Source organism: Grus americana, chromosome Z (genome assembly GCF_028858705.1).
Source record: "Grus americana isolate bGruAme1 chromosome Z, bGruAme1.mat, whole genome shotgun sequence".
Taxonomy (NCBI): Eukaryota; Metazoa; Chordata; class Aves; order Gruiformes; family Gruidae; genus Grus; species Grus americana.
Genome location: NC_072891.1, coordinates 30,842,583 through 30,864,085, shown reverse-complemented (window position 1 = coordinate 30,864,085; position 21,503 = coordinate 30,842,583). Strand labels below are relative to the sequence as shown.

The 21,503-nt window shown below is 43.9% G+C and overlaps 1 protein-coding gene across 1 annotated transcript; it reads right to left on the bottom strand.

The window, feature by feature from the left end:
- Window positions 1-411: 411 nt before the first annotated feature.
- KCNV2 (potassium voltage-gated channel modifier subfamily V member 2) lies at window positions 412-6,535 on the bottom strand. The gene is made up of 2 exons (XM_054810450.1): window positions 5,096-6,535; window positions 412-687 (listed from the first exon to the last, which is right to left on the bottom strand). The coding sequence occupies exons 1-2, from the start codon at window positions 6,533-6,535 to the stop codon at window positions 412-414; spliced, it is 1,716 nt and encodes a 571-aa protein (XP_054666425.1).
- Window positions 6,536-21,503: the final 14,968 nt, after the last annotated feature.

The following is a 21,503-nucleotide window of genomic DNA, read 5'->3' as shown; positions in this document are numbered from 1 at the left end:
TTGACAGCAGTGAGGTGGCTGACCCTTAATAGCAGCAATTTGTTTTCCTTTGTTTTGATTATGGTGGGTCTTTACTGTGGAGCTATTCAGTAGCAGGGGGTTACATCTTCATGTAGGCCTAATTCAGAGTTTCTGGGTAGTTAATCTGAAGAATGCCATTTCAGATAGTTGATGAGCACTTAAGTGCTGCTCACAGCCTAACAAAACCAAAATAATAATAATAATAAAAAAATTTCTGTTGTAATCTGAGCCTTTTTTCTTTTGAAAACAACCCCTTCAAAACAGATTTCACCATCCACTTTTGTTACATTTGGCCTTTTCAGTTTATTTTCAGTTAGCTTGGCTGATGTGTTTTTCTTCTTTCTGCTTCAGCTTCTTTTTTCCCTGCCAATATCCAAAGCACAAACTGTATCAGTGCTGTGATGAAGGGTGAGTTGCACCTTCTCCGCAGCACTCAGATATTTTCTTCATGGCTCTCCGTGTGAAGTCCACTTTCCCCCTCTCTTTCTTGAGAGCCGTGTACTCGTAAGCCTTCAGCTTGCTGTAATAGTCTGAGAATTTGTTGTAGAGGATGGAGATGGGCATGCCATTCAGGATTATTCCAAACGCAATGCAGAGGAAAGCAAACAGGCGGCCAAGGTGAGTTTCTGGACACATGTCACCGTATCCCACTGTAGAGATGCTGACCTACAGGCAAACCAACATTCAGTTTATGAGCTCAGAAGAAACATACAAACAGATATGTTCAGGGGTCAGGGCCAATTTTAAAGTAGCAGTTTTACACTTTGCATCATAACAGCTTGTTTTACACTTTGCATCATAAATCTGAAATACTCTCTGCTGCCTTTTCTTCTGTACCATCCATCTTCTGCAAAAATCCCTGATTTAAAAAAAAACCCTCTTGTGCAGTAAAGACAGACAACAGTGTGGTTTGACACCATTCAGGAGGATTTTTAAAAGCTTTGTCCTGCAGAGGGAATTTCCAAACAATTTCCACACTGGCCTGTCCAGAAGGTGGGTTTGCTTGGCTGTGGTGAGCAGGGATGGCTCCCTGACCGTGCAAATCCAGTGATAACTGCAGCCTTGCTCCCTCATTGTGTCACTTGGAACAGGTGCCCTGTGTCTAAATCCAGTGTGCTTATAAAACCCAGTATTTTGGGACTTACTCTGTGGGCTGTATCTTGAGTACTACCTTTGTTTGTCATGTATATTTTAAGAACTAATGAAAAACACCTGAAAAACTTCAGCTAATTGTGAAATATATTTTTATAATGTTTGCACTTTAGGAAGAAGTGACCCAGGACTTTGAAGTTTCTAGATAAAATCCCCTTTGATGGTTATGTAACTACAAGGAGCTGTGGAAAAAACAAAGATCTTTCTCTGTTGCCTGGAAGTTTTTGCTGTGGTGTATGCTCACAATATATACATTTCTAGTGCTAAATTGTTTGATCTTCCTGCTCAACTGTATGTCAGAGGTTGCAAAAGTAAGATGTATGTGTGCCTTCAGTAGGGAATATTCCTGTTTGTTTCAGCTGACAGGTACATGGGCAGGAAATTGTTGCTGAATTCCCCTTTGAAGAAAGGTTTGGGGGTTGTTTAAATTTTTAATTTTTTGTGAGAGTGATGATATTTAGTATATCTGCTTTATATGAATCTGTACATTTTGCCATCACATTGTCTACATAATTTCACAGATTTTTTCTTCTCAGCCATCAGCATTTTCTCTTTTTTAGCCTATGGATGTATAAAGATACTGTGTTTTGTACGGACCTGGTACTATACCAAGTACTGCAATACCTTCTTTGTAAAATTTAGTTTAAAAAATTCATGGATGTTACACATGAATTATGTACTCCCAAACAGTCAGCATAAAATAACTCCTAATTTATATACTTCCACTGCACACATCTAGATTGTTTATAATTTTTACATTTAGTAAATATAACTTTTCTCTGGGAGGTAAAACTTGCTGGCTTCTGCCGTCTGGCACTTCCTAGTCTGTGCAAGGCATCTTTTTCAGCCAATGAATTTTATTTACATTTTTTCACAGTATCTCAACACAATGTGTGTATCTGTGAAACAGTAATCTAAACCTTTGGCAGAAATAAACCATGGGCAGTAGGACTTTCACTGTAATGCCCTTGTGGTTTTAGAACTGAAATAAGTCTTTGGAAGGTCACGGTGTGCAGCCTGCCATCCTCTAACATGCTAAATAAAATGTTATTTCAAATGAAGAAAGCATTAGGGTATATGAGACAGCACCGGGTAAGCACATTTGTAGGATGCACCTGGTGCTTCCTGTGGAATAAAAAGGATTAGTCACTTGGTTTAATGGAAATTAAGTCACTGGATTTGAATGATAATACAGGATAAATATCTCCAAAAATAAATACTGAGATGAAGGCAAGATGTTTATCTCTACCAGCCAGGACAAAATCATTATCCTGTGACAAGTTCTGTTCCACTGGCATAGTCTTCTACATTGCCTGTGACAATTTGAGAGGGATACTTCTCTGTGTGTGAGACCGTGAATGCTGTTGGATTTAAATTAAATTTGAGTGATCTGGGTATCTTAATTTTCACTCCTAAAGAATGAATAGGCTTTTAAAAGAGTTTTACACCATGGAATTGCAATGTGAATGCTACAGCTCCTCTTTTGGAGACACTTGCTCAAGTAAATAGGCCTTTTTCACACAGCCATAGTCATATAGGTTTCTGTAGGAGTATCTAAATGATTATGGTGTCACCAGCTTGCAGAAATGAGCCCTAAAGATTTTGCATATATCATGCATGTTCAGAAAACAAAATATAAGGCTAATGTCCTTATTCTAGTACTGTATGAAGCACAAATTTTTTCACAACCTGTGTATGTATCACTTAAAGATGATCTATGAAGGTCACATTACAGGACCCTTTCCTTTATTCACTGATTTTTCCCTCCTTCCCATGCCCCACCTTAAAGGATATTCAGCAGATGTACGTATGTGTGTACATGTATAAATGTCTATACATGTCCCCAGGGCCAGTTTTTCTGCCACGCACTGAATCACTACAAACATATGTATGGGAAACCACCACATCTCATCAGCTGTCTTCCAGGGCTGCTGGCCAGAAAAAGCGACCTTGGGTGTGTTGGGGTTGCTGTCCTGTGGGCCCCGTACGCAGCTTGGTGCATTCAGTGCCTATGCTGATCAACCAGCATTATAAGATCTTCTGACTCCTTTCCAGTCCATTTGCATGGGCTTGCTTCCCCAGGGAAGCAACTGGGACATAGCCAGGCCCATAGCCAGGCCCAGGGGTCCGAAGTGCTCCTGGGGCCCTGCCATAAACATGGATTATGGAGGCTAGCATCAGCTGCTGCAAAATCAAATGTATTTGATGACAGACTAGGGCAAGACTTAGAGTTATAGACAGCCAAGTTATGGGCCTTTTTGCCTTCTCTCAGCATCCACAATGTCTAGCTACCCTCCAGTTTGATCCGGGCTGCTATAGATATGCACATCTTCTGCAGTGAAATAGAGCTGTTGTTCTCCAGCTCTGAAAAGCTGCAGGCAGCAGCACAGGCGTCGATCAACTTCTCCCTCTCGCCAATGCCCTTGATAAAACTACCCCTCTCCCTGCTAAAACATTGCTGTAAAAATGATAATTGTGACACTGCGCATGAAGATTACCTGTTAAGCATTTACTTACAGCCTGCAGCTCCCTCTCCATTGTCTGCTAGTCTTAATAAATCCAGAAGTGTGACTTTTGTCTTCGCAGCTCACCCTGAAGGATATAACTATCATTTAGATCTCACAATAGTTTGAGAAGTATTCGTTAGCCTTCTGCCAGTGAATGTATGTCTGTCCTTGGGTGTTAATGCAATCCAAGTCTGGACTTGAACTGCTTCCCAAACCTTTCAGAGGTGAATTCCAAGTTTGGGATGCTGGAACAGTTCTGCCAGGACATTGCCAGAGACAGGAGGCATTTAAGCAAGGTGGAGGACTTTAAAACCTCACAGCTCTGTGTTCCCGGCTAAATCTTCGTGCCCCTGAAAGATGTGAAACCAACAGCCCAGAAAATGCTGCCTCAAAACCACCCCTCCACATAACACAGTATAGTGGTAGTTCAGACCTCTCAAGAAGACAAGCCCAAATGCCTTAGAGCACTAACGCAGTGGCGGTCTCCAGAAATGAGGTCATTCTGTCTTCATTTCTGAGACTTGTCAGCTGAAACTCAGCCAGTTACCTTCACTCCAAGTGCTTGGGATGGAACTAAAATCACACTCTTTCTGGCAGAGGTTGCAAAAAAAAAAAGATTCAAGGTGACATTAACCAGCTCTCAGTACTGACTGATGTGGGATTCAAACCAGTGACCTAGATGTAGAAGGCAGTTTATCCCATTATCAACCCCTTGAACCATTCTGCTTCTTTTTGTATTTATCCTTCTGCAAGTCTGGCATGGTATAAATAACTGCCAATGTTCTCTGTGCGTGCAGACATGTGCCTTAGATGTGCTACCTAAGGAACAGAACACAATCTCTTGTGCAGAACAACTGTTGGTCCTAATGCATTTTTAAAAGAAGAGCTCTGGGACAGCTTTGGCTTTGCAAGTTTGAGTGACCAGACTACAGTTAATAAATTATGTCTTATCTTGCAGTTGTATAATGGGTCACAATAGATGTGCAAAAAGAACAAGAATGAAAATCCCGTGTCCACCTGCAACCATCTAGCCTGATGCAAGCTTTTTTATTTTTAGCCTTTTTTTTTTTTTTTTTTTGCAACACTGACAATAGAATTATATGGGGAAATGCTTTTCTTTCATGTCTCTTTGCCCACGTCTTTAAAAGTGCAAGTACTGCCTGCATTTGGTTGGATGGGAATTTCAACACTGTCTGCCTGATTAAGCCTTGATTTAAGCTTACAACAGAGGTGAATGAGTGCATGTGTGTGTGTGCGTGAGCGAGTGCATATGTCCTGTAAGCTCAGAATTCAGAGCAGATGTTCACTGATCTGAGCCTGCTGTTTTCAAGACTGTCAACAGCTCTAGCGAGGAAGGGGAGGGGAAGGGAAGGAGGGTCTCTGGCCACCCAGCAAGGTGAGACGTGTTTACTTACGGCAGCCCACCACCAAGCATGGGGGATGCTGGTGAAGTTGGTACTGGAGACATCGTGCTCCACTGTGTAGACCATGGCAGAGAAGGCGAAGATGCCCATGGCAATGAAGAGCAAGAGGCAGCCCACCTGCTGGTAGCACTGGCGCAAGGTAAAGCCGAAGGCACGCAGCCCTGTGGAGTGGCGGGCCAGCTTGAGGATGCGGAAGATGCGCATGAGGCGCATGATGCGAAGCACTTGTCCCACCTTGCCCACCCGTCCAACCTTTTCGATGTCGTGTTCGTGCTGAGAACCCCGACCTCGGGGCTGGTCGTCATCAGCAAAGCATTCAAGCAGCAGCTGCAGGTAGAGGGGCAGGATGGCAATGAGGTCTACTGCATTGAGGGCGCTGCTGGCAAATCGGCGCAGGTCTGGAGTAGACACCAAGCGCAGCAGATACTCCAGTGTAAAGAACGCGATGCACAGGGTCTCAATGTGCTCCAAGACAGGCCGGCTCTCCCCGCTCTTCCGGTCTACCTGCTGCATCTCCTCCACTGTGTTGAGAGCCAGGGCCACCACAGAGATGAGCACAAAGAAGCTGGAGGCCACTGCCATCACCTTGGCGGTGACAGAGGAGAAGGGCTTCTCCATGAGGTTCCAGAGGCGCCAGCGCTGGGGACCATAGTAGCGCATGTGGTGGAAGAGTTGCTCATTCTCCTGAGCCTCTGCCTGGGAGCGCAGCTCACGCTGGACTTTCAGCTGCTCGCTCAGCTCGTCACGGCGCTCCTCAAAGCAGATGCGGCAACAGCGAGGTGTGTATTTGAGCCGCACACCCCAGTAGCTCAGCTCTTCCAGGAAGCTACGGGGGCACAGCTCATCTCGCACGCGCAGCACTCCCGAGGCATAGAAGTTGTACACCAGCTGGAAGACAGCTGGGTCCCGATCAAAGAAATACTCATCTACCTGGGCAGCGTAGTCATCGCACAGGCCCAGCTGGCAGCGATGGTCAGTGGAGGTCGCCAGGCGGCCCAGGCGGGTCTTGGGATAGATGGCCACTGCCTGGTAGGTGAGGCGGTAGCTTTGGCCGCCAACGTTGATGTTCAGCACAGATGAAGTGGAAGCTGTGGCTGGGGTTCCAGAGGAAAGGGAAGGTGAGCAAAGAATGGATGACGAGGGCTTGTTTTCTCCCTCAAATGTGTCTCCGCTTGGCCATTTTCCTTGTTCTTTCTCTTCCTCTTCCTCATCTTCATCATCCACATAATAGTTGTAATTCCCCTCAGGTCCCAGGAACAGCAGGGACTGGGAGTTCAATGGAGCAGTAGCAGAAAAGCCACTCTGCTTGTCTACATGCATGCTTTCATTATCCTTCCACTTGTTGGGCTGCTGGAGGACGTTTGGTGCTTCCCTCTCTCTGCCTTTATGTTTTAGGAAAGGAAACTGTCGCCGCATGTTAAACTGCAACATACTATTTTTCCTTACTCTTCTCCCTTCTTTGCATTCACCTGATAAACAAATTAACACCAATCCTTTCCAACTACAAAGACTCACAATCCTGTTTTCTTCTCTCTTTATCTCAGTAGTATCATGCACAGCAGCGGTTCTGCATTTTTCTCCCTGCCAGCCACCACTCCAGTTGTTGTGAAAGCTCCGTTGGGATATAGACACATGAAGACTGCTGTTGACCGTTTTAATCTTGCTGACAGGGAAGATCTGAGTGCTTAGAGAAGGGGATTTAAGGGCTATTATCCTGTTCCAGCCTCATCTCCCTCAGGCTGTGACGTGAATGATTATGGATCCATAAATCTATGAAAAATCAGTAGGGGAAAAAAAACCTCTAAAGTTCTATGGCATAAAACCCCTACATTTTCCTAATTCAGGTATCTCAAAATGAAAAGGTATGAGGGGCAGAGGGGGGAGTTAAAGAGGGAGAGAGAGAGGGAAAGAGAGAGAAAACATTACAGATTTCTTTCATCTGCATGAATATAGCATGTCTTGGTTTTCCTTAATGAAAATAATGAATAATTGATATGCAGATAATGGGTAGGAATTCACTACAGTAGCTCTTAAAATGTTTTGCAAAGGTAAGCAAATAAAAGTTGTCCCTTTTTATTCTCTGTTAGAATACCTCTGTCTGGTTAAGGGCTGAGGAAAGTCACAGTCTGTGCCTGAAGCTGTGACTGTGCTCTGGGAGTGCAGGTGGAAGTGAAGGGCAGGGGTGTGAAGGGGTTTCCAGCATGCTGCTTCAAACTCTTCATGAGCTGCTGAGAAACAGAACAAAGCCACTCGTTTCTCTTGCAGGGCATGTTTAATAGCATAAAGCCACACTAGGTACCTAGCAGTACAGGAGAGATGTTTTCATTTTGTTTTAATGGATGTTTCATCCTCAGGTCTGGTTGAGCTGGGGCAAGCATCTCCAGTAACAGTGAACCTCTTGAAAGCCAGGTTACTTTCCCTCATCACTGGGATCACTTCAGCTGAGCTAGAGCTCCTCTAAAGCAGAGGATACACGCAATAAAGGGATGGGTCCTTCAGCATGCTCTTTGCCCCTGAGTTACAGCTTCTTAACAGAAGCTTGTTATTCCGCCTGTATCCAGGCTGGTGCAGGAAGGCACAAGGCGCTGGAAAATTCCTAGCTTTGGCAACACCCTTGCTTGTCTGGAATGCCTTCCATCATCAATCCTGTAGTCTGCCTTCCACTTACAGCTCCCCACCCTTTCACACAAGTTGCTGGAACAGTGTATCCCAGAGCCTACGCAGCAGTATTTTTCCTTTGTTGTCCTCAAGCTGCAGTTCTTGTGTCATTAATCTCATGGTCTTGCACCGTCAAACTCCAATGCTGTTGTTTTGGTGGTGTCCCATGTGAAGCAATTGCTGTTGCCATGAGAATCATCCCTTCTTTTTCTCCTTTTCCCTATCTCTGGTTGTAGCTTGTATATTTACTAGCTCTCAACAAACAGAAAAACATCATAGCTGAGCATTTTGCAATACTTTTGTTCTCAGGATGCATCCTAATGGGTGCATCACACTGAATAGTTCAAGGTTTCTTCAGGTTACACTGTTTAAGGCCTGGATTATTGGCAATTCATATTTAGATGCACTTGAAAGTGTTTTGCTTCATGAATTTGTGTCCACTGCCCGTTCCCTTTCTTGATGCAAAAAAGGCAAGGCCCCTATTGATAGGGATTGTCAGTGCCTTATTACAGATACCAATCTGCTTTGCAGTTTGCTTTGAACATTAAACCATGCCATGGTGAGTCCTTTGTGAGCAACCTTAATGCAAATTAATGTCCAATTTCAAGGCTGTTTCTCCTAAGCAAACTAATTCAGACATAAGAAAAAAATTAGTCTGCAACGCTATAATTTTACTACTGAAAATTCTTGAATGCTTCTTAATCAAGATTCAGGCTAGACTATAACTATATTACTCTTGCCAGTCTTCACTGTAGCATTTAATTTGGCTTTTTGTCACGGTCCCTGGTCTCACTTCTGAGCAGCATCCAGTAAGGCTTATTGCTCACTACTCAAGAGATCATTTCTCATACCATACTGCAGTAGTAGGAATTCTATAGGGTGAACTTCATGACTGTCAGATGCCAACACTTTGTGCACCTGGACTCAGATATTGGACATCACTACTAAGAAAAGCAAGAAAGATCACTAGCTTTGCTTCTGCTCAGACTAATTGCTTTGACCTAGATATTCTTGGGAACTCTCAGGCAACTGGTATATGGTGCTCAAACTTGCCTCTGACTGACAAAATAGGTAAAATAAAATTGCTTTATGTTCTTTAATTTGAGGTAAGACTCAGTTCTGAGCTGCTAGACTCTCAGCCTGGACAGATAAGAAAATGAAGTGACTAGAAAAGACTTCCCCCCTGCTTTTTTTTCCTTAGCTCCCTTATTCAGTGTGCTGCTTGTCTTCGTAACCATCATTAATAAGAATTGCATAGCACCATCTTGTATGGGGAAGAGCAGACTTTAGGCTGCTGAAGTTGGTAAGCTAGTTAGTAAGGTCCCCTGGGAATCTGCTTTTGAAGATATTGGGGTCCATGAATTCTGGTCACTTTTTAAGAGCCATCTCATAAGAGCATAGGAGCAGGCAATTCCAAAGCTTTGGAAGTCAAGCAAGTGGAGCAGGCAGCTGGCTTGGCTGACCAAGCATCTTCTCCTAGAACTTAGGCAGAAAAGGAAAGTGTATGGACATTGGCAGCAAGAACAAGTGACACAAGGGGATGATAGAGATGCTATTCACTACTGTAGGGACAAAATTTGTGTGGCCAAATCTTGATTAGAGTTCAAGTTGACCAGCACTGTGAAGGACAACAAAAAGGGTTTTTTTAAGTACGTTAACAGCAAAAGGAGGATCAGAGATAACATTGGTCCATGACTTGATGAGGTCAGTCACCTCACACATAGGGATGTAGACAAAGCAGAGAAGTTTTATGCTTTCTTTGCCTCTGTCTTCAACATTGATGATGGGCCCTAGGACCCCGGACCCATGTGACCAGGAGATGATAAACTCGCAGCTGACCCTGAGCTTGTTCATGACTTGCTGCTCCAGCTGGACGCACATAAATCTATGGGGCCCAATGAGATTTATCCCAGGGCACTGAAAGAGCTGGTGGATGTCATCACAGGACCTCCATTATTTTTCAATGTTCTTGGGCATCTGGAGAGGTCCTAGTCAACTGGAAGCCAGCAAATGTCCCAGTTTTCAAGCAGGGTAAGAAGGAAGATCCTGGTAATTACAGGCTTGTTAGTATCACTTCAGTGCCTGGTAAAATTATGGAGAAGGTTATTCTGGGAGTTACTGAAAAACATTTGAGAGACAATGCAGTCATTGGTCATAGCCAGCACAGGAAAGTTGTGCTTCACCAACTTAATTTCCTTTTATGACAAGATCGCCCATCTAGTTGATCAAGGCAAGCCAGCGGATGTGGTGTGTTGGGGTTTTTTTTATTTTAACACAGCTTTTGATACTGTCTTTCACAGTATCCTTCTGGACAAAATGTCCAGCACACAGCTAGACAAGTCCATAATATGTAGGGCGAGCAATTGGCTGATTGATTGGGCTCAAAGAGTTTTAGTAAATGGGGTTACATCAGGCTGGCAGCCAGTCACCAGTGGTGTTCCTCGGGGCTCAATTTTGGGGCCAGTGCTCTTTAATGTTTTTATAAATGATCTGGATGCAGGAATCAAATGTACATTAAGTATGATTGCTGATGATAGTAAACTAGGAGGAGCTGTGGACTCCCTTGAGAGTAGAGAGGCCTTACAGAGAAATCTGGATAGACTACAGAGCTGGGCATCCACCAACCATATGAAATTTAACAAGAGCAAGGGCAGGATTCTCCACCTGGGATGGGGTAATCCTGGTTGTACATACAAACTGGAGGGCAAGAGGCTAGAAAGCAGCCACATGGAAAGAGATCTGGGGGTTTGGGTAGATGGCAAGTTGAATATGAGTCAACAGTGTGCCCTGACAACCAAAAGGGCCAACCGTGTCACGGATGCATCAAGCACAGCATCACTAGCCAGTTGAGGGAGGCGATTGTCTCACTCTGCACTGTGGCCCCACCTTGAGTACTGTGTGCAGTTCTGGGCACCTCAGTATAAGAAGGACATCAAATTATTAGACTATCCTTCTCCAGAGGAGGATGACAAAGATGGTCAAGAGCAAGACTTATAAGGAATGGCTGAGGTCACTTGGTTTGCTCAGCTTAGAGAAGAGAAGGCTGAGGGGTGACCTCATTGCAGTCTACAACTTCCTTAAGGGGGGCAGCAGAGGAAGGGGGCAGCAGAGGAAGGGTGCTGATCTCCTCTCTCTAGTGACCACAAGAGGACACGAGGAGATGGAATGAAGCTGCATCAGGGGAAGTTCAGATTGAGCACTAGGAAAAGGTTCTTCACTGAGAAGGTCTCTGGAACAGGCTCCCCAGGGCAGTGGTCATGGCACCAAGCCTGTTCAAAGAGCATCTGGACGATATTCTTAGTCATATGGTTTAGTTTTACGTAGTCCTATGAGGAGCAGGGAGTTGGAGTCAATGATCCTCATGGCTCCCTTCCAATATTCTATGATTTTATGATTTATAATTCTACGGGTAGAAGAAGAAACTGGCAGTCAGTAACAGTGGAGAATACTGTCTCACACCAGACAGTGTTCTGGATACTGGCTTCCTGAGAACAACATTTTCATGAGAGAAAACTATAATTAAAATGCAAGAAGGTCATGAGAAGATAAGTCTTTGCAAGTCTTCATCTTAAGCAGTACTGGCTTTTCCCACAATAGAGGACTGTATAACTGCAATGCTTTTTCGCTAAGCAAATCAGCTTCAGAGTTGAGTATACTTGCTTTGTCTTGGTTAAAAAAAAAAAAGAGAACTTTTTAATTAAAATTACCTTAAAGAATTTATATGGTTCTGTAAGACCTCAGTGGATTAATTCTTACCTCACTAGGTAGGAACTGTTCACATATTAGTAGTTTTTTAAGGTCAGGAAAGGCCTGTAACATCATCTATTCTGACCTACTTGAACAATGACCCTAGAACTTAATTAAGTAATTCTGCCATTGTGCTAAAAAGTGCAGCTCAAACTACTTTAACATCTTGGAGACTTGAAATAGAATGCTCAGCTATCCATAGGGAATTGCACTGAAAAATTACATGGGGGTTTGTTTCAAAGGGTTTAGCCAGGCTTTTTCATTAACCTCCAGTGACCTATCAATCTATGCTGACAATGTGGAAAATGCTGCTAATGGTGATTATTTATAATGTAATAATTATTAATGTCCTGTTTATCATATTCATAGAATCATAGAATGGTTTGGGTTGGAAGGGACCTCAAAGATCATCTAGTTCCAACCCCCCTGCCATGGGCAGGGACACCCTCCACTAGACCAGGTTGCCCAAAGCCCCATCCAACCTGGCCTTGAACACTTCCAGGGATGGGGCCTCCACAGCCTCTCTGGGCAACCTGTTCCAGTGCCTCACCACCCTCACAGTAAAGAATTTCTTCCTAACATCTAATCTAAATTGACCCTCCTTCAGCTTAAACCCATTACCCCTTGTCCTGTCACTACACTCCCTGATAAACAGTCCCTCACCAGCTTTCCTGTAGGCCCCTTCAGGTACTGGAAGGCCACAATTAGGTCTCCCCAGAGCCGCCTTTTCTCCAGGCTGAACAATCCCAACTCTCTCAGCCTGTCCTCACAGGAGAGGTGCTCCAGCCCTCTGATCATCTTCATGGCCCTCCTCTGGACTCTCTCTAACAGCTCCATGTCTGTCTTGTGCTGGGGCCCCCAGAGCTGGACGCAGTACTCCAGGTGGGGTCTCACAAGAGCGAAGTAGAGGGGCAGAATCACCTCCCTTGACCTGCTGGTCACACTTCTTTTGATTGCAGCCCAGGACACGGTTGGCTTTCTGGGCTGCAAGCGCACACTGCCAGCCCATGTTGAGCTTTTCATTGATCAGTACCCCCAAGTCCTTCTTGTCAGGGCTGCTTTCAATCCATTCCTCACTCACCCTGTAGCTGTGCTTGGGATTGCACCGACCCATGTGCAGGACCTTGCACTCGGCCTTGCTGAACTTCATGAGGTTCGCACGGGCCCACCTCTCCAGCCTGTCAAGGTCCTTCTGGATGGCATCCCTTCCCTCCAGCATGTCGACCGCACCACACAGATTGGTGTTGTTGGCAAACTTGCTGAGGGTGCACTCGATCCTGCTGTCCATGTCGCCGACAAAGATGTTAAACAGTGCCGGTCCCAATATCAGCCTCTGAGGAACACCACTCATCACTGTTCTCCACTTGGACATTGAGCCATTGACCACAACTCTTTGAGTCCGACCATCCAGCCAATTCTTTATCCATCAAGTGGTCCATGCATTGAATCCATGTCTCTCCAATTTCGACACAAGGATGTCGTGCAGGACAGTGTCAAATGCTTTGCACAAGTCCAGGTAGATGATGTCAGTTGATCTTCCCTTTTCCACCAATACTGTAACCCCATCATAGAAGGCCAATCAAGGATGGAAAGTAAACTGACTGACTGCAGTGTCTGCTAAAACTGTGAGGAGTAACTCAGGGAGTAGGAGAATTAGGATTCTGTTCTGTCTGCCTCTCCACACACTATAAAGAGTGATTGTCCAAACAAAAAATGAAGAAAAAGCCAAAACTCAGCTGGAGCTTTGCTGAAATACCAGATCTGGTCAGAGCTGAAGCAACCTTCACTTTACCCTTTGCCTCCACCCAGCTCAGTTAGTTAGACTCAAATGCAAGCAGCAGTGAGCAAGAGGATCCTTCCTGCTCTGTGCTTTCAGGCATCTTTGCACCCTAGCAGACTTTTGCAGCCGTCAGAGTGCCATACTGCTGCTGGACAATTACTTGCCTGCTTGTTGCTTTCTCTATTTCTGGTTTGTTTGTTTGGTTTTTTCCACTTGCCAACCCTACTGCCGCAGCCACCATGAGAGTGCTTAGAAAGGACAGACTGAGTGGGAAGAGAGAATGATTGAGGGCTGGACTAATCAGTGTCACTGAGTCACTCTCATCTCTTCCTGCTCACATGTTATGGTGGAGCTCATGTGCCTGTGCAGTCTCCTGCCTCCATGCATCAGTGTTGCCTGCACCCACAAGGAAGGAGAACGCAGAGAAAGAGCCAGCTCCAGACGCAGGCAAGAGGCAGAGGGACAGGCTGCAAAACTTGACTGGGGTTAAGCCGGCAGCTTGACACCTGAGCAATTAGGTTGTGTCAACCAGGGCAACAGCAGTAATGTATACCCAAGTGGTGTACGTGATGGCTGCACCAACATACCTGATCCCAGGGACCTAGGACAAGCTATGTGTGCTACCACTGCTGACTCTGTATCAATGTGTCTTTGTCTGTATCTCTTTCCACCTCTGCCACTCCATGCTATCTCTTCCATCTCCCAGCAGTCAACTTCTGCTGATTGTGGTATATTGCAGCTTTTTAAACAGATAATCCACAATGTTTACCGTAACTGGTCCTTAGATTCTTTTTCAGGGAAATATCCCTGTCATGATGTCACCTAAAAGCATACTCAGGTGGAATTATCCACAAGGAACACAGCAGGAGCTGTCAGCCAAAGTCCAGAGCAACTTACCCTGGCTCTTAAACCTGCATAATGTGAGGTAAATTGGCATCTGTGTACGTACCAGCTCTTACTAGGCACATTCAAGGTATGATTCTGGCTACAAAGCTGAAAACTCTCTGAATGCTGCTGTAAACTGCATGTTTGAAACTATCAGAAGACTACAAGGAATATTGTTATACAGATGGTGTTTAAGAATAGCAAAATAAAACAGTTCTTTTGATAAATATGAAAGGATTATAAATAGCAGGCGGTAGGAAGAGCCGAAATCTCTGGGCAGCAACAATAAATGATATTGTAATGGATTGATGCTTGTTCTATTAAATCTTTAGCCCAAATGTGTGTCGTTTGAGGAGTCTGGTTTGGCTAAGGTCTTGTAATGAACTATGAGTGGGAAAGCCAGCAAATATTCACTATTTTGAAGAAGCTACACTGTAACAAGAGATGAAGTGAGGCATAGGAGACATGTAGGAGGATCAGGCAAGAGAAAGCAAGCCCCAGTTTTCCCTGTGGTTTGACTCTACATGCAATCCAAGGAGTTTAGCTCATGCAGTACCTGAGAGGTAAGAAAAGACCAAGATCCAAGATTCTGGATTGTTTTGTCTTAATTTGGATCTGCTTTAGACAATTGCTATACAACAACCACTACATGGAAGAAGAAAGAGAAGAGTCTTCAGAAGAAGATATGCACATGCAAGCTAGCTTTTCTCTGGAATCCCAGCAAGAGGCACGCCAGCCTTTGCATAGGTATGGCCAGGAGTAAGAGAGTAGCGCTAGTAATCTGTGCAGGCAATGGGCCACCTCACACACATATTCAGACACTGACACAATGAGGAGAGATATACCATAGTGAATCAAAGGCTGCCAGTGATGGGACATATGGGCATAAAGCGCTCTTACACTTATGAAAAGAAAACAGGAATTGCCTCTCTGCATACCAGGTATCTCCCAACCCATGCAAGAGCTAGCTAGTCCCACGGCAGGCAGGACAGAGCTAATATGGAAAACGGAGTAGCATAAACATTAGACAGGATGAAACCTTATAGCAGAGGCTCCCCAAATAATCTTGGGTGTACTTTTTATGAACTGAATGCACATGAGCCTGAGGGTGCAGACACAGCCAAAGTTACCAAGGTATATGAGATCAATAGCACCAGCTGAGCCATAGAGGCTGTCTGTACACAAACTCTGAACCCACAGCAAATGCAAAATAATACACTTCCACTTAGCCCTCTTGCATTGCAAGCTTGAATAAATTCAATGCCTTGTGTTTGCTATGTGATAGGGGTACGGACAAAGAGGATACAGCTCTGCTTACGTGGAATGACTTGCTAAACTAGGGGAATTCGCGTATGAGCCTGAGTCTTAACATGCTCAGCAGTGATACCTATGATATTCAGTAGGCTACATATCCAGAAACAGCTATGTGTCAGGTGGGGCATATAGAAAAACTGAGTATATAGAAATATCTAGCACATGCTTCAGCAAGTCAATGCATTATAGCAGCAAACATGCATATGAAAAAAGACACAAACAAAAAGAACAGTACCATATTCCTCTAGTTTAATGAGTTCATAACCCTTTTTACAGGTGAGATGCTGAAGAACAAACAAACAGCAGAAGAATCAACCAGTATTTTCTGTATTGCATATTGCTGGGCTTTCCACTGGGCCTTGCTTACTGTGTGCAGTGGCTCATTCATAAACATTAGCAGCTCTTCAGACAGAGGCAGCTGGTCCCAGCCCTACAGTGAACACAAACAAACATTAAAAAGCACACAGCAGCCACAGCAAGAAAAAATTTTACTTAATGAGTGGGAATGAATATCAGCTGTATGCAGAGAAACTGAAAATACGCTGGAAGCAGAGACCAAACCACGACAGTAACACACCTCTAAGGGTGTGGGAGGGGTGGCCTGTGCAATTGACAGGCTTCGTGTTTTCTGAGCATTACCCTTTTATGGGAATAAGTGCTTTTCTTGCTGACAGACTTTAGCTGACACGTTTGCTTTGAGAGAATTTGTTTTGTACTGCCAAAAGGGAGAAAGTATGGACATGCTTATACAAAGTGTTTGTACTTCCTTTCTCTCCCAGGAGTTTACTCCTGTGGTTTTTTTCTTGTTTTGCTGTTTTCTTATGTATGAGAAAGGCACTTTTGACTAGCAGCTTTTTTTAATGTGGAAGGACCCTGCACAAACAATAGTGCCACCACACCTCATGAAAGACATCTAAACCTGAATAGCGATAAAGTCACAAAGTGGAAGCCACCGATGAAAATCTGTCCAGAGGAACAGCAGTCCCTCAGTCCACACAGCCATTCCTGGCCTGCTGAGCAGCATGGCATGCATTCCCTTTTCAGATCTAAGGATCCTGTGGTGGGCTGGACACCCACCTGTCCCATGAAATGCAAAGAGCCTCCTGAGTCTGTAAGCTGTATCATCCTGGTACTGTTCCAACCAACACTTCTTCCCTTTTCCCTGTTTGCATCTTATCCCTAGCAAGAACCAGCCACCCAGGTCACAAATCTCAACCTGACATAGTTTATGATGGTTCATACATCAGGATCTTGGGGGGAAAAAAAAAAAAAGAAAAAGAAAAAAAAAGAGGTACATTCAGCCTTGGATTCCTTTTGGTGATATAATGGTGAGTTGTGTTGGACTCAGTTACAGGGTGATCTGATAGATGTATGTGCTGTGGCCTCTGGATAGCCATTCCTCCTGGTTTGTGCATTCTGTCACGCACTGTGCTGAGAAGTGGTGATTCTTTACATAGACTTTGTTGAAACCAGCTAGCAACAGGAAAAAAGACCACTCATTTACGCACATTGCATGCAACAGGACCACTCAGACTTGGAAAGGGCCTAATGCAAGGCATGTATCCAGGAATATTTTTCAAGATCACTGACAGTCTTCTCCAAGTTCTGTCCCTTGATATACACATTCCTTGTAGTAACTTTGTTCCGTAGTTCCTTCTTGTCTCCTTGGGTGTGACTGCCCCTCCTGAGCTTTTCCTATCCCAGCACTCCAAGCAATAGTAAATTAGCACAGCTCACCTCTCTTCCGAACTTTTGCTGCTTTGCAGCTGAATTACCCTCACGTAGAGGTCTCATTCTATACTACATCCTGAATCTCAAAGAACAGCCTGGCATCTGCCAGGTCCATAGGAGATGAAGATGTACCTCTTCCACCTCAGTGTACTCACAGGCATATCCAGCTTCACAGCAGAGCCCAAGCAGTACCTTTGAGGAGGGGAGAAGGGGTGCCACAGCCCTTGAAGTGAATTTTCTGACGCCATACTTGTTAGTCCGTAATCCATAGTGGATTTTCTAAGGCTACGCTGCTGTGAAATTTTGTTTGCTTCATGCCTATGCATGTCATACCTTTTCCTGTCAGTTTGGAACTGCAACTGCATGGCCTCTGCTTTTCTGACATTATCTCTAAAGCTGGTACTTGCTTCCTTCTCTGCCCACATTGTATCTGCATTGGACTCCCTTGGTCCTGTCTGTCCCCCTGCTCCACAGCAGCAGCTCTTTCTATAAAATCAGTGACACTAACACTCTTCAGTTTTGAGTCAACTTTATATATATCTCATGAAGACATTCTTATCCACAGCATGCTAGAGGGTTCATCTCTTAATTTCATTATGAGAGTTAAATAAGCTCTGTCACTGTGAAGTTCACGGTGTTCTGCTTTTAGCATACAAATTGAAATATTTAGCTGCAAAATTATTGGAGTTTCCTTACACACGAGAAAGATTAGTTAAAAATAAACAAGCCACTCCTGGGACTTTTCAGAGCAAGTTAAATAACTGTGTAGTGGAAGAAAAGATTTCACTCCTTACTGAGATGCTTCATTCAGACCTAATTGTGATTTTAAATTCCAGGGGATATTTTACAAACACAGACACAGATTTATAATAAAGCTTTCTATCTACAAAGTTGCATACCAAACAGCAGATCAGTTCAGGGGCAGGGAAAGCTTTTGCAGCCTGGATTTTAGCCAGATTTTGTGTGTGTGTTTGTACACACACATATTTATGCATATGTGTGAAAATCTGTCAGCAAGATTGCTTTCCTTATCCCAACCATGTGCCATTTGTAAATCACTTCAGTACAGTGAGCTTGTCAGGCATTTCATGAATATAGAGTTGAGTGGTTTAAACAGGTTATCTTTTATTCTCCCATTCTCACCACTCACTGTACAATACTGACCTTGATTTACAAGCTAAACTTTTCTGGAGAAGAAGAATTCAGTTTCAAACTATGTACTCCTCTGCTGGATGCAATGCAATACCCAAAACCTCTTTTTCTTTGGTGTTTTCAGAAATTGTCATTGTTTGGAGAGTAAACAAGACAGAAAAGACCTTTTGCTGATATTGTCTCAGAAGAAATAATGAATATACCTTTGAAATTCTTCCTTTGATTTTGACTTCTGGCAAATAAGAGTTTCTTCCCTTCTGCTCCCCTACTCTCAAAAGCTGGCAAGAGAAATAAACAGGTAGAGCTGCATGGCTGTGGAAGGTTTTTGAATGTGATAGAGTATCAAGTGTGTGTTTCACTTAATCACTACCTTTGTCAAATACTATTTGAAAATCATTCTGGAAATTGATTCTTTTAGAAAATACCTGTGCTCTGCTGTTTTAAAAACAGGTCATGAATCCCTGTTTAGGAACTATGAATGCTAATTTTGCTATAATGGCAGTTTAATTGTGTGATGCTTTATGTCAAACTGGAGTTGCTGTGTGATCTAAGACCTCTGCACAAAAGATGATTATTTTCAGATTTGCTTGGAAGACAGTATTTAGCAAATATTCTGCAAAAACATAACATCATTGCTATTGCAGATGATTGTGTATTAGCTCACTGAATCCACAGGTGAGGGAACCCCGAAATTTGGTGTAGCTACCTGAGGGGAGTTTGTCCATCTTTTTTTCATCAAAGACACATGTTTGTCCCAGTTATTTGCAGCTGTTTAGAGGCAGAAACCTCAATGAGAACCATGCTGCAGTGGTTCCCTGCATCTGCTCCATGGGCAGCATCCCCAAAGAACTGCTTTTACAGCAAGATGCAAAAAGCCCATGTGGTGCCTCACTGTACCAAAACTGACTTCTCCTGAATGGTAGTATCTCAGCTCACTCCTCTCTTACTTTTCTGGGCTTGGTTTCCTACATACCCCTATGCACCGTTTGTGTCAGGTGAGATACTGGTATTGCAATGGCATTGCAGCAGTTTACTTCAGCCTACAATCTTCCCTAATGCTTTTGAAGCACTAAGGCCATTCCCACAAGGCAGTGTAGTAGCTCAAACATGATAACATCAAGGTTCAGGAAAATGTTCAGAGAAGAGAGAAGAGATCCTTGGGACTTTTTATTCTTCATTGTGACTTTGCTTGTCTTTTGTTTCTACTGAAAATCAGTCCATGTTGACATCAGGATGGCATAATATCTAAAAAATACAGCTGTTACCTGTGAAACTGGAGTTTTGTGAGAGTTCTTCAGAGCTACCACATTAGCTTGATGTATACTGCTTCACTGCGACAGGGGACTGCAAAAATCAAGGATCTAGATAGATAGCTAAAAAGCACTATCAGCAGACTTGCAGTTTACCTCTGTCAGTAGCCTTGGAAGAGTAAAAGGAAGTGAAGAAAGGTGATTCACTGTAACACCAATATGATCAGGAGTGACTTCACCAAGTAAGAAGAAAAAGTCAGGAACAGGTGAGCTTTTCCCTGCTCCAAGTGCAAGCGAGTGGCACGAGTGGCAAGATGTGATTGCCTGGATTAGATGGGCTTCACTGCAGCTCAGACTGGGGCTGCTGAAGCTGGGGTACAGCATGGAAGAGCTGTGTGAGGGTGGCTGAGCAGTAAGCTGAAATGGGGGAGGGAGGGAGGGAGGGAGGGAGGGAGGGAGGAAGGAAGGAAGGAAGGAAGGAAGGAAGGAAGGAAGGAAGGAAGGAAGGAAGGAAGGAAGGAAGGAAGGAAAAGCTTCCCAGAACAAGCTGGCACATGGTAGCCTAAGGCAGCAAAAAGGAGAATGAGAATTGCAACTGGGGATGTATGCAGTTTTTTCACAAATGAGGGACATTTGGGAGAAACAAGTCAGACATCACTAATTGATAATAGCTAATGTAGGATTTTGGCAGTGTAGCAAACAGTGATTTTCCTAAGTTGTCAGCACCCCTGTTTGAAATCTACTTGAGGAGCTGGAAAGCAAAGAAAAAGTGTAATTATGCTGCATATTAAATTTTTTTATGTGGGTTTTGGTGATGCTTACAGGACCAAGAGGCTGGAGTTCACGGCCAGGAGGTCACTTCTAGCATGATACTTGGCTTATGATTATTCAGTCATTTGTGATGGGTCAGGCACTTTCTAGAACACGCATGTGTGATATTTTCCTGCCTCAAAGACCATATGGTCCAATAGACATTTTCATGTCTTGTCATTCAGTGATTTCCATAATATGTAGAGAACAGCTTGCTTTCTCAGTAACTTGCTAAAATCCTCTGCTAGGACAAGGGGGTCCTGAAGGACAGTTCTCTGTCACCATTCTGCTTCGCTAACTGTATTGTGTTATATCTTACTTTCTTAACTGTCCATGTCCAACGCTTTACTTTGTTACCAGCTTAATTCTCCACTGGCTCGTCAATGTAGTTCCTATGTGTGTGTATGGCTCATCACCACAAAACTTGGCTCTGTGAGGTCAAGGCATTCAGTAATTTGCCAGGCATAACTTAGCTATGAAAAGTGTGGGATGCCAAGCTCTAGGTAATTGTAGAGGGAACTAAGTGTGAAGTAGAAATGATAGGGAGCAGTGGGTGTAGATCAGAAGGACAAGAGGAAGCAGGGAAAGAAGGAGACCTGAGGTAAGCCAACACGCACTGTTACACAGATATATTCATCTTTAATCATTTAGTGGGGACCCAGCCAGGCAGGGCACCAGGGGGAGATCACACCAAATCGTTCCAAGAATTAGGAGAGTGATAAAGAGGCTGTTTAAGCATAACACTCTTTTCCTTACACTTTCTCTTGTTCGCTGAAAGAGGAAATGATCCATTTTGTGATTTTTTTTGCTACTGTATGGTATAAAGACAACACATTGCATGCAGGATTTTAGCTACTCCTGGGAACAGTGTAAGCAAGCATATCACTACTAACGCAAACACATGACCATGAAAGGCAGCATTAATACTCTTAAGGTAGAGAAAAAACAAGGGAAGAAACCTTCTTGGATTGCTCTCTTTCATGGTTGAAAGCAGTGAGGAAGCCTAGACCTGATGACAAGAAGCTGCTCTGACTCTGTGCGCTGGGGGCACAGTAGTGAAAGGCATCAGGCA